The sequence below is a fragment of the Pygocentrus nattereri genome, chromosome 12 (assembly GCF_015220715.1).
Source record: "Pygocentrus nattereri isolate fPygNat1 chromosome 12, fPygNat1.pri, whole genome shotgun sequence".
Lineage (NCBI taxonomy): Eukaryota > Metazoa > Chordata > Actinopteri > Characiformes > Serrasalmidae > Pygocentrus > Pygocentrus nattereri.
In genome coordinates this window covers 33,851,815-33,864,832 of record NC_051222.1, presented here as the reverse complement: position 1 = coordinate 33,864,832, position 13,018 = coordinate 33,851,815, and the positions used below count along the sequence as shown (strand labels likewise).

At 40.8% G+C, this 13,018-nt stretch overlaps 1 protein-coding gene across 1 annotated transcript in view; it reads left to right on the top strand.

Annotated features, from left to right (window-relative positions):
• gcgrb (glucagon receptor b) overlaps nt 1-10,046 on the top strand; it is an 82,482-nt gene extending 72,436 nt beyond the window's left edge. Inside the window, exons 10-14 of the mRNA XM_017682675.2 lie at nt 102-171; nt 3,637-3,725; nt 4,672-4,816; nt 5,941-5,982; nt 6,311-10,046. Of these exons, the coding sequence (XP_017538164.1) occupies nt 102-171; nt 3,637-3,725; nt 4,672-4,816; nt 5,941-5,982; nt 6,311-6,676 (712 nt within the window). The 3' untranslated portion in view covers nt 6,677-10,046. The remainder of the gene's footprint in view (nt 1-101; nt 172-3,636; nt 3,726-4,671; nt 4,817-5,940; nt 5,983-6,310) is intronic.
• The last annotated feature ends 2,972 nt before the right edge of the window (nt 10,047-13,018 follow it).

Genomic DNA, 13,018 nt, shown 5'->3' with positions numbered 1-13,018 from the left:
TTAATCAAGATTCAGTCACACCTGGAAGGTGTTCACATTTATAAAGTGAAATCCAGAATATAATCCAGGTCAATATTGATTGTACTGTGTTCTGTGTGCAGGTGCTGGGAGAGGAACGTAAACATGGGCTACTGGTGGATAATCCGCTCACCCATTCTGTTTGCTTATCTGGTGAGGGGCTTATAGCGCATGCACACACAGCAACACATGCATACAGCACTAGCGAATGAACTCATTCTTCTATGTATCTTGTCAGAGAGAGAGAGAAAGAAAGAGAGCGCTTAGAAAGACACATTTATAAACAGTGTGTTTTGTCACAGTCAGTACACCTGAAGCTTTGAGGAAGTCTTTACTAATTGAGACTGGATGCCCTGCATATCAAATTTACACATTTTCCTCCTTAACCAAAATTTACAATCAATTAAATTCTAATTTGTTCGTATAGCCGTTCTAGTCATGGAGCAGCTTCACAGAAAGCTATGTCCAAGCTCTTACAGTGCAAGCCAAACTCAACAGTGGTGAAAAAAAAAAACTTCCTAAGAAAATTAGCAAGAATCGCTAAAGAGAATCAACTCTGAGAATGAATAACTGTTTAAGAGTATGAAGAACAGCCACTGAGAGGAACCAAGACTCAACAGTGAAAATTCCCTAAAATCCTGAAGAAGAACCACTAAGAGGAACCAACAACTCCCTCAGAGCATGAAGAAGAACCACTAAGAGAAACCAAGAACTCCCTAAGAGCATGAAATAGAACCACTAAGAGGAACCATGACTCAACATTGAAAACTTCCTAAAATCCTGAAGACCTACTAAGAGAAACCAAGACTCAATAGTGAAAACTCCTTAAATCATGAAGAAGAACCACAAAGTGAAACCTAAGAGCATGAGAGAGAACCTCTAAGAGGAACTAAGACTCAAAAATGAAAAGTCCCTAAAAGCAGCAGGGAGAACCACTGAAAGGAATCAAGACTCAAAAATGGCAACTCCCTAGGAGTCTGAGGATCAGCCACTGAGAGGAACCAAGACTCAACAGTGACAACCCCCCAAAAGCATGAAGAAGAACCACCACGATGAACCAGTACTCATACATGGTAACTCTCTAAGAGCATGAGTAAGAACCACTGAGAGGAACCAAGACCAAAAAGGGCAAGACATCTTTCTCTGGTTGATACTGGAAATCAGTAACACCGAAAAGCAGCGAGAGTTACTAGAATAAAGAATAATGTTCAATGAACAAAGTGATGAAGAATAAAGAAGCAAAGAGAGTCTAATCATCAGACAAACATTCATATTAACCACTGACTAACGTTAGAAGCCCATCATCATCACCTCAAAGTATGAGAATGAATTGACTGACTGCTGGGAAGATGTTGGATTGAACAGGTAAGGAGCTCAGTATAGTGTGAGGGAGGCTTACAGTGACTATGACTGAGGTTTAGTTGGAGATCCTAGCAGATGGTCAAGGGGACATGATGGTGGATCAGCCAAGATTTCTTAGGTGATTACTTAGGTGAAAAAAACTATTTGCCTCCTTTCCCAATTTTTTCTATTTTCACATATTTGTCACATGAATGTTTCAGGTTGTTAAACTACTTTTAATATTAAAGCAAGATAACCCAAGTAAACACAACAAGCTGTTTTTAAATGATGATTTCATTTACCCGAAGTCAAAATGCCATTCGGCCCTACCTGACCCAGTGTGAAAAAGTAATTGCCCCCTTAGCTACTAGATCAACTAGTAAACCAAACTCTTTCCTGGAAAGGGTCACAAAGCCATTGCTAAGGCCCAATCCCATTTCACCACTTGCCCCTACCACTTGGCCCTTAGCCCTCTGTTTTGCGCGTTCATGTCTAGGTTTAGGGTGTCCCCATTTTTTATTGAGGTAGAGGGGTGGTTCGAAGTGTTAGGGCTACACGGCCCTCCAAATGCAGGATTTTCATAGGTTCACTCAAAAACGGACTGTTATGAGAACAAAAAGACAAAAAACAGGGCAAGATGGCTGCTCGAGCAACCAAAACAGCCCACAAATGTCAATATTTTCTACGTTAAAAATGACTATAACCATTGTATTAACTTAAGTTTAGCTTTATTTCAGTGTATTGTGGTTGTTTTCTTCATAACAAACATAGAAATCGCGAAGAGCATGCTGATGTCTCGGTAGCTAGCTAGGTAACTTTCCTGTTCCACCTTAAAAAAGTCCAGCAGTATTAACGGCTGAAGCGCCAGAATGTAACTAATGCACCATTTAAGGTGGAACAGTGATATTCAAACAAGAACCTGGTGAATAGCTTCAGCTTTGTATCACCAAAGAATTAGTGGTGTGTGATAATAAATGAGTGTCTTATATCCCCCGTTTGAAGGCGCATGATGCCCCAAATGTAACTAAAGCCCGGCAGTGAGGAGCTGAACTTTACCCACCTCTGCTGTCGCTGCAGACGCAGTCGCCTAAAGAGCAGCGCCAGTAACCTGTTATTTATTTATTTATTTATTTATTTATTTGAGGGTCCCATTTCGTAGGGCGAGATTTCAACCACTACCTCTTGTAACTCAGTTCCATGGGGGTAGGGTGACACTCCAAAACAGGGGGTAGGGGTAAAAAGAAGAAATGGGATTGGGCCTAAGACTCTGGGACTCCAGCGAACCACAGTCAGAGCCGTTATCCGCAAATGGAGAAAACGTGCTGTCAAGAAGCCCTTATTGGGAAAAGGAAATAGACAAACAAGAAGAACATTTGCAGTACAACACCAAACCTGGACACCTGAGATGTGAAGGCAGGTTTAATGGTCCGATAAGTCCAGATTTGTAATTGGACACCTTGGGTTGCGAGAAGGAGAAAATGCAACCACCTTGAAAAATATCCCTGCAGATTTCAGGGAAAAGCTGAAAGTGGGCCTCCTGAAAAGAACTGAAGGTGCAAAAAGGCAAAGAGTCGACGCATTATATGCTGTAATGTTGTTGGGGCTTCCGTTAAATGTGCTTTCTGCTTTTTTAATGGCCATCAATGAACAGTGGCCTCTGACTTTGCAGAGCAGTGAAGGTACCAAGTGATGGTGATAGTTGAATTAGCACAGCAAAGTACAAACACAATCCAGGCTTTAAGACGATGTCTCCTGCCTTGTTGCTCTACTATGGGAAACATTGTGAACTTTTTGCCCAATCGTTCCGTTTCTTTTTAATGACACGTCAGCACGTCCGCTGTAATGAGGATGGTAATGGTGATGATGCAGGCTCTGATCTCATTTGCCTGAAATATGAAGCAGAGCTTCCATTTTAGGGCGATGAGGAGAGACGAGCTGAGGCTTTGGGCTGTTTTAGTGAACACATGTATATTGCACTGCATTACATGGCCTGCTGCATTAGTCATAGATAATATGTCAGTGGTAATATCGCAAAATTCACATTTCCATCCCAACCGAGATAAAAGATGCACACTCATTCATACTCTTACACTCCCCCTCAGCCTTCCTCTTCTCATCCATTTCCAACTACACACATCATTATGGGATGGTGATCTGAACCGTTTATGTAAGAGTGGGATTTGATCTGCTTGTGTGACTAATGTGCCTTACAAATCAGATTTTTCTCTTCTTCTACTTCTCTCTCTCTCTCTCTCTCTCTCTCTCTCTCTCAAACAGATTAATTTCTTTATATTTATTAGAATCATAAAGATCTTGATGTCCAAACTTAAGGCTCATCAGATGAGGTACACAGACTATAAGTTCAGGTAAATAACTTTTACTAACTTCATTGGTATGTTTAATGTATATTGAAGATGAACTAGGCTGGATGATGTGACGATTATTCAGTCTTTACCTATTTAATGGTGTGAAAAAAGTTCTAGCTAAGAGTGTTTGATTGACATTTTAAGAAGTTTTAGGGGGAAGGATTATGGAAACTAGGACCGACAAGCTTAGCAAAGTAATAATGCATTATAATGTTGTAATAATATGGTAACAATGCATTAATAATGTGGTAATAATATGGTAATAATGCATTAATAATGCAATTAGCATATTAACATATTTTCCTACTTTGATCCTTCAAACCATGTAAAGCAGTGCAGGCTGAAGCCCACCTGCAGCACATTTATTGGTTGGAACAGTTGACTGTATCTGTATCTGACTGTAACATATGACTGTATCTATGAAATATGATAAACACTTATTTGTTCTCATGATTTTAATATTTGATGTTGAGGTCAGTGTGAGCCTTGCATTCACACAATAAACATAGTTCTCTACTGAAGGTAATGAAAGTAGTCAATACATTCTAATGAAGCTTTTGTCCTGTCATATCACTGTATGTATTATAAAAATATATCATATATTCTGTAAAAGTAATTAATTACAAAGGAAATATTGTTCACACAGTGAGAGACATTTCCTTCCAAGATTTTTACATGTGTTACATACTCTACATGATTGACCACCAGTGGGCAATGTGGTTGAAACTACTAAGTTATAAAGTGCACATTTCCATTGGAGATGAATTAAACCCATAAACTACAAAATACATATATTTTTTTTTCAAATCATCTACATGGATGTTTCTACTGTCTTCAGTGTATCATCCAAAACTAAAGCATACCAAATATTTTGTCTTCAGATCAGCAAAAGTATTTCATAAGCATACAATGTCAGTAGGATGTAGATACATGTTCTTTCTTTCAGATTGGCTAAGTCCACCCTGACCCTCATTCCACTGTTGGGGATTCACGCTATCCTCTTCACCTTCGTCATCGACGAGTCCGTCTCCAAAGAGTCTCTGCTGCGGCTCATTCGGCTCTTCTACGACTTGCTCTTCAGCTCCTTCCAGGTTAGAGGTTAAAGCTTATAGTTACTCAGGCCGATTTCCTGGCCCTGTGACCGGAAGGTTGCTGGTTCGATCCCCAGTGCCGACAGTTCATGACTGAGGTGTCCTTGAGCAAGACACCTAACCCCCAACTGCTCCCCGGGCACCATGGATAGGGCTGCCCACCACTCCGGGCAAGAGTACTCACTGCCCCCTAGTGTGTGTTTATTCACTAGTGTGTATGTGGTGTTTCACTTCACGGATGGGTTAAATGCGGAGGTGGAATTTCCCCATTTGTGGGATTAAAAAAGTATCACTTAACTTAACAAACACATTGCAGAGTAGCAATCAGTGCAGTTCACTCTGGGATTCCAGTTTATTGAAGGAAGGAGGGAAAATTACAAATTCCAACTTTAGGCAGGCCAAAACAAGTTGTACAAAACAAGCTCCATAGATGGCGTCTCATTTTCTTCTGGTCATGAGTTAAAAGTGATGGTTCTTTAGAAAAGATAATAGTTCTATATAAAAAAATGAACAATCAAACTGATTTAAAAGGCTCTTTGCATCATGAAAGAGTTGTTCAGATAGAGAATATACTGTAGATGGCTTTTGAAAAAGTTTCCATATAGCATCATAAAGGGTTCTTCTATTGTTACAATGTTAGGCTTGTTAGAATAGAAGAACACTTTTTTTGGTGCTATATATAACCCTTTTCAACAAGGCTCTATATAAAACCATCTACAGCACATTCTCCACCCAATCTGAAGAACACTTCTAAGATGCAAAGAACCCTTTAATCAGGCAAAGGGTTCTTTGAGTGTTTATTGTTCAATATAGAATCATCGTTTTTACTAAATACCCCTTGAAGAACCATCGGTTTTAAGTTTGCAGAGTTCTGTTGCAGGTAGGAAGGTTTCAAAATGTCAAAAAGCTTCTAATGTGGTCTAGTGCTCACTCTTTATTGGTTTATTCAAAGTCTTCCCTTAAGTATTAACCCTTTCTTTTTCAGTAGATACAATCATGTCATTGTAAAGTGAGGAAAATGAGTTTGTTGCCCTGAGGCAACTTCATGCAATAGAGGCTTATACAGTTATAAAGTCTAATAAGTGGTCTCAGAAGTCTGACAGAACCATCTATCTCCAACACAGGGTCTGCTGGTGGCCATTTTGTACTGCTTTGTCAACAAAGAGGTAAGAGGAACCATTTTTTCAAACTTGTACAATTGTTGATCTCAATTACGTACCGACTGTCCTGCACTTTACAATGTTCTTCCTGCTCTAGCATGGCCAGTACAATATGTTAACTCTTCTAAAGTTGAAATGGACATGTTAGGGCAGAATCTAATTCCAGGACCAGGATGAGGAACCGCTGCCTTACACTACACCTTCAAGACCTGCTCAACTTCAAAGCCTCTTCAATTCAGTTTCTCCAGAGGATTCCAGACCCAAAGAACTAACAACTTAACATGTAAAACAATGATTCTCAACCTGAATGTGTTACTCTTTCATCTCTCTCTAGGTCCAGAATGAGATGTTGAAGCGATGGAGAAGGTGGAAGTTAGGGAAAGATATTGAGGAAGAGTACCGACACACCCACAGCCAAACTCCCCATCCGAAGAGTGGCAGCACAGTCATGCCTTTGCCCCCAGACCGCTCGGATACCCCAGAGCCCCAGGAATCAGCCCCACCTTCTGAAGAGAGCAGGCGACTTGTGATCAGCTACCACCGCAATGGCACAGGTGTAGGCCCAGGGAGAGGGAGGGTGGGCCTATGCTTGGCCTCTGAGCGTCATGAAGGTGCCAGTAACTGCAGCTCTTTAACGGAGGACATTTGTTTGGAGGAGCGCCTGAACTGTCCAACCGGGGTGGATGAGTGCGACATCTGAGGGAACCAGAACCCTGATCACTTCCTGCGATGGACTTGTGCGATCCTGAGATGATGAATCCCAAATTTGAGATGAAAGCATGGATGAACAGGCAGTGTCCCATCTAAGAGTTGATTTTAGGACTATCAAATCTTGAGGTCTTTCAGGAGACTGTAAAATGGCATAGTGGAAGAGCAGTGGAACTAAAACAGAGATTGTCCTCCTGCTTGTAGGCAAACTGTTGTTCAGTGGGGCAAGAATGGTGGATATACCATCAAGACACTTCCATCTGTGCTATTTCATTTGGCTGTAAAGGACCAAAAGCTGATCTCTGTTGCGTTTACAACTCAGAGAGCTACCAGTTTCCTGGTGGTTGTTGAGTTCGTCCCTTGCTGGATACCACACTACTGTAAAAGAGACTGCACCACAAAAAAGTATGGGTTTCAAAATGTTTATTTTGTTTGTTTTTTTAACATGCCCTCTCCGAATTTCAACTGCATTGCAATTGTACTCGGCTAGGTTTATCTCAGCTAGCCATGCAAATATTGAAATGCAAGACAATATTACAAAGTTTGAACACGCCATGCATACAATTTGTGGGTAATTGCTTTGTTTTGGTGTATTGCCTTACTTTTTGTTGTTGCCAGCTGTGTAGCTCTTAGCATGCTAACTAGCAAGCTAGCAGAGTAAAGAATTAAGCTATATTGGTGGTTGAGTATAACAAACGGAGTAGTCCGCAATCTTAATCCCAATCTGAATATTATGGCTTTGAAGTAATAAGCATTTTAAAGTAGTTCACTGCTATAGTTAAAAACAGCTTCAGCTCTTAAGGCAACACTTATGTCCAACTGACGCCTCACCCCGAGGGCTCATCTAATAAACTTCATTTGACCCAGTACAGTGTTCGAACAGCCTTCAAGATTGTGTCTGGGATCCTGCAGAGGAAAAATGCCGAGGTCAAGTGGACAAGGTTAAATCTCAAATGGGCAGTGTTATTCTTATAGATACACCAAGGAAGTGCCAGTAGCTGTTTTCACATGGGGTTGTTTTAACAGGAAGGGAGTTGCCCAAAGTTTTTTTCACAGTTCTGAAAAAGTTTGTAGGTTCGAAATGCTTTGAATGCGATCTGGTGTAGGACAAGCTTCAATTTAACTTTTGCCCACTCACCATCCAAAATGCGTCACACATAGAAGCAGGTAAAATCCAGCCATGAGTCAGCACTGGCTTTGTGGTTTCATTCAGTTGTTAATGTAACTAATGGATTTAAAAATGAACAAGGTTCATTTTTTAGCTTCAAGGTTTTTGGCTTCTCATTATGACAGTCTCCAGCTCTTGGGTCTCCTGACTATGGCCCAAAGTTTCATAAGCCAAAGCCTTTCTGTTGTACAAACACGGAAAGATTTAGCCTCAAGCGAGCACCTGGCAGCACTGAAAAATCTCATAATAATGTTACAACTGATGAGCGTTTGTGAGTCTACACGCAAATTCGCACAGGCACACGCTCTATCATTCCTCTACAGTGCCATTCCAGGCCTGAGATTACCCAGGATGGGAGAAATGTTCTTGAGAGAATCTGAACTCGACTGAGAGTTGTAAACGCTGCCTTTACTGGCATCCACTGGGGTTCTTCTTCCAAATCAAGAAGCCTCTGGGGCTGATTAAGGGCCTAGAGTAGTGCGACTGCTGTGTGGGAACAGCATTCCAGATACTGCAGGGAATGCATGATGTGGAAAATTACATGCTTTGCCATTTGTGACTATGAAGACATTTGGGTGTAGCGTTGCGATAGTTCTGCGAAAAATCAAATGTACACTATTGTGTCTTTATTCCAAATGTGGTTGAACAGCCAAGACATGCTTTGTAGTTCTACAATGCAACTAACAAATAATGGAAGCTTATGCACACCAATTAGCTTGGTGATAACCACAAGCCTGAATCCTTACTTTCTTCTCTTAAGATCTGAGTTGTTAAGTAATGCTCTAGACTTGCTTCTGTAGTTTCTATAAAGGTTCTATTCCAGTTTGAGGGTTCTTTTGTGAACTCTTACTTTATATGGAGGTTCTTTACAATCACACAAAATGGTTCTATAAGGAACGAACAATTAAAAGGTCCCAATAAAAACAGCCAATCCAGGTAGTGAAGGCTTTCGGTGACATCTGAATGTTAGAGTACGTTAGATCTGAACTTTCCAGGGTGGTAGATCCCTAAAATCAGGATTCGGCATTGCTAGGAAAGGAACTCTAAGTTTGTAGTCATATGTTTTTACAAACTTTGGATGTTTTAATTACAGAGTAACACAGATATATGTACTCAAGATAAGTAAGCCATGCAAACACAACCGTTCAAAACTTTGAATTAGGCTCCCGAGCGGCACAACCATCTAAGCATTGGCCATATCATCGGGGGGTTTGATCCTTGGTGAAGCCATCTGTAGCTGGAGGTCCGAGAGACCATAATTGGCCTCTGTTAGCTGACATAACAGAACTAGCAGTTGGTGCTTTCCTCCAAGTGTGTTCAGCTGTCTAATGATGTTGCATTAGCTGTTCGAAAAGATGCAGCGACTCACTTCCCAGGACTCAGAGGAAGCCTGTGCTAGCCTTGCCTTCGCCCTCCTAGCACTGGTAGAATCATGTGATTGTTGGGGGGGTGTTAACTAGGGGGTGGAATTGGACTTAATTAGGGAAAAAACTGGAAAAAAATACTTTGAATTCACTTGTCATCATTTTTTTTCAACATGATGACTACAAAATTATATACTTCAAATATTTGTTAGTAATATTCATTATCAAAGTGTTCAAATGTGGGGAAATTGGGATGGAGATCGGTTAGAAGACATGTTATACTCGTTATACCTTTCCAGATATCACTTCATCACCGGTGTACAGTCACCTATAAAATTTGGTCAGTACATGGCAGAGCTAACAGTTTTAGCAGCTATATTGGAGCCTGAATTTTGTAGAAGAAAACAAAATAATAATGAAACAAACCACCAAAATGTCCTGTCAAGCCAATGACATTTGGAGTATAGAACAAAACCCGTAAATTATTTCGATTTTTTTTTTCTTTGTCAAACTTTAACTTTCCACTGTGTTCCTGTTTATATTGCATTGTGTGTAATTTTGCCAAAAGTATTTATTCTTGCTGACGATGTTTCCTGTGTGATTGAGCCAACATTGAGTCTGCTTTATTTTCTGAATGTACAGTAGTGGTTTATGTGGACAAGGGAAAGCCTGGCGAAAGGCCTTTTAAGCTATTGGGGTTGTGCTAATGCTCTCAGAGTCTTATGTATATACCTATTTGAGGAAAAGAAAGAAAAGAACTGTTCTGTGTTTTGTTTTGTAGATGAGAACCTGAAAAGAAAAGATTATAAAACATTACTGACTGAACCAAAGGACACGTGTTATTTAGCGTGATTGCTGAAACATATGGAAGTCTGGGAACTTGGTGTGGTCGCTGCAGACTTCTGCGGCGTAAATCACGGGGTGCTTACAACACTGACACACACACAGAAGCCTGGCTCCGAGCCACGTCTCCAGGATTTGATAAACACTGTTCAACACCCACACAAGAATCTCCACTGGCAGTAAAGTGAGCTTTTCAAATCCTCTAAATGCGCCGCAGAGACATTCGACTCACCTTCGCTCTTAACTGTAAAGGTCTTGAGGTGGTTCTTGGCTTTAAGGCCAATGCAAAAATGTGGCTATTTCTACAATTGAATCAGCCTTTCTCCATTCATTTCGCAGCACTGTCGTTGCATTTATATGTGAAGAATGTGGAGATCAGGGGCGCCCATTCTTTTGCAACGCACGGCCCACACAGACGACCACAAGAGCTTCCCACAAGAAAATTGAACTGATCCTTTTTTCTGGTTCGCCTAATGATGTTTCAGAATACGCTCGGCCTCAGATACAGTGGCTTGCTGATGACCAAGCCCTGGAAACTTTTGGAGACCTGAATTTTAGCCCTTTATCCATGATGGATGAACTCCATGTAACTGAAAAGTGAAATGTTTTCTATTGAAAAAATTTGAACAAAAATATATCTAACTAGACCTAAATGTGCTTATTTTGGAAGTGATTAGGCAATTGTATTCGTCGTATTAAAATGTGTTTGGTTAAATATCAATATGGTAACAAAAATAAATAAATAAATAAATAAATTGAGAAAATCACCAACGGCTTCCTAGCAGAACCCCTATGGGCCACTGGGGGTCAATGGGGATTTTTAGTAAGACTTTATTTGGATAGTCCACTTTAGATGCTTTGTAAATACTTAATTTACTTAACTTACATTAAATTAAATATGTACTAAATTGACCACTAATTTTACTTTATGTCTAAACCTGACTCTAATCCTAATCCTAATCTTAACCTCAAACCAAAATTAAGATAGAAACAATAAATAGGATAAATGAAACAGACACTAGACACAGTAAACAGACAGGACAGTGCAGCAGCGACACAGCACTCATTCTGTGGTGAGAATAAGGTGCAGAGATGTTTAACCTGCTGTGATCTGTGAGTCACGCAGTCAGATGACGGACATAAACACAGCAGTTACTGAGGTAGAAAACCCAAAACCTAATCCTTACCGTCATCCTGGTCCAAATCCTAATCCTAACCATAACCTCAACCCAAAACCTAATCCTAACACTCACCCTGGCCCTAATCCTAACCCTTTTAACCTCAACCCAAAACCTAATCCTAACACTCACCCTGGCCCTAATCCTAACCCTTTAAACCTCAACCCAAAATCTTATCCTAACCCTCATCCTCGTCCAAATCCTAATCCTAACCTTAATCTTAACCTCAACCCAAAACCTAATCCTAAACATGAAGCATGAAGTTTGAGTTTTACATTACGTTTACGTCACGTCTTCTTCTGTGAGCTTGCTGGCTGGATGTAAAGCAGAAGTCTGATTACTGTCTGACTCACGTGGACCCAGAGTTTCCCCATTATCTGATCACTCAAGTGCATGAAAATCTTTGATCAGATTACTGACAAAATCTGATTGTCTGCAGTTATTGGATTATTAATCATGATCTGTATCAGAAAAGAAAATGTGGCATTCTGACATCTTAGATTTAGAACATTATGTGGAGGTTCTATAAACTTGTCGAAAGGTTCCCTCCCCATGCTTACACATCTCATTTACAAACATGGTTATTTAAAGCACTGCCCACTGACAGGTTCCTCGAGGACCCTGTGTGTGGCTCTTCTACGAAATTGCTCTGAAGAACGTTATTTTTAAGAGCGTTGGACGGGAAGCTCACCATAAACGTCCACTTCCTCATCTCCCATCCTTAACATGACTTTGGGCCATCCGGACCAGACGGTTACAGTATGAGGTGCACACACTCTCATTAATTTAGCAGTTGACGTCAACGTCGCCAAACTGAGCCAAAATTAGACTCTCTTTAAGAGTAAATACAAATGAAGTCAATGAGATGTTTCCTCTACAGGAATACAGATTGATGGTCCTGTTGACCCAACCACATTCCAAAGCTTCGTCTGCAAGGTTGCCATGTGAGGCCCGCCATGAGGTCATGGCTTTGTTTGAATGTGTGAGTTAGGAGGTGCACGGTGTCTAAATCAGAAGGTGCTGGAGGTCACTGTTTTATGAAAAAGATCTATAGTAGTACTACAGCTCTTTAATGCTATGAATTGCTTAGATGACCATGGTGAGCTTGGTCCTAGCGTAACACTGGACAACACTCCGATGCTAATGGAAAATCTGGGTCTCAGTGTAAACAAAATAAAAACATTCATGAAATGACTTGAATGTCTAATGGCTAAGATGTATGGCTAAGCAGGGGGCATTAGCTGGGCATGTAAAGATCCGAGGCTCAGCCCCGTTCACGGTAGGCTTTTTTAGAGTAACCGCACCCGGGTTTTTTATTTTATTATCCTGTGAAATGTGTCATTTTCTCACTTTTTTATTTAGTGTTAGGATCCACACATCAAGAAAATTTTTATGCACTGCAAAAAATGTCTTGTCAAGTAAATCTAATGTCTCATGTCTTGAGATTGCTGTAAGTTTGATTATTTACCTTATTTATAGACATGTTTTACTTATTTTACATAATTATATTAAGTAAAAAATATCTCATAATATGGGGGGTGGGGGGTGCTGGAGCCTATCCCAGCGGTCATCAGGCGGAAGGTAGGATACACCCTGGACAGGTCGCCAGTCCATCGCACAGACAGACACATTCACTCACACCCAGGGGCAGTTTAGCTTGTCCAGTTGGCCTGACTGCATGTCTTTGGACTGCGGGAGGAAACCGGAGAACCCAGAGGAAACCCACGCAGACACGGGGAGAACATGCAAACTCCACACAGAGAGGAACCCGGTCACCCAGC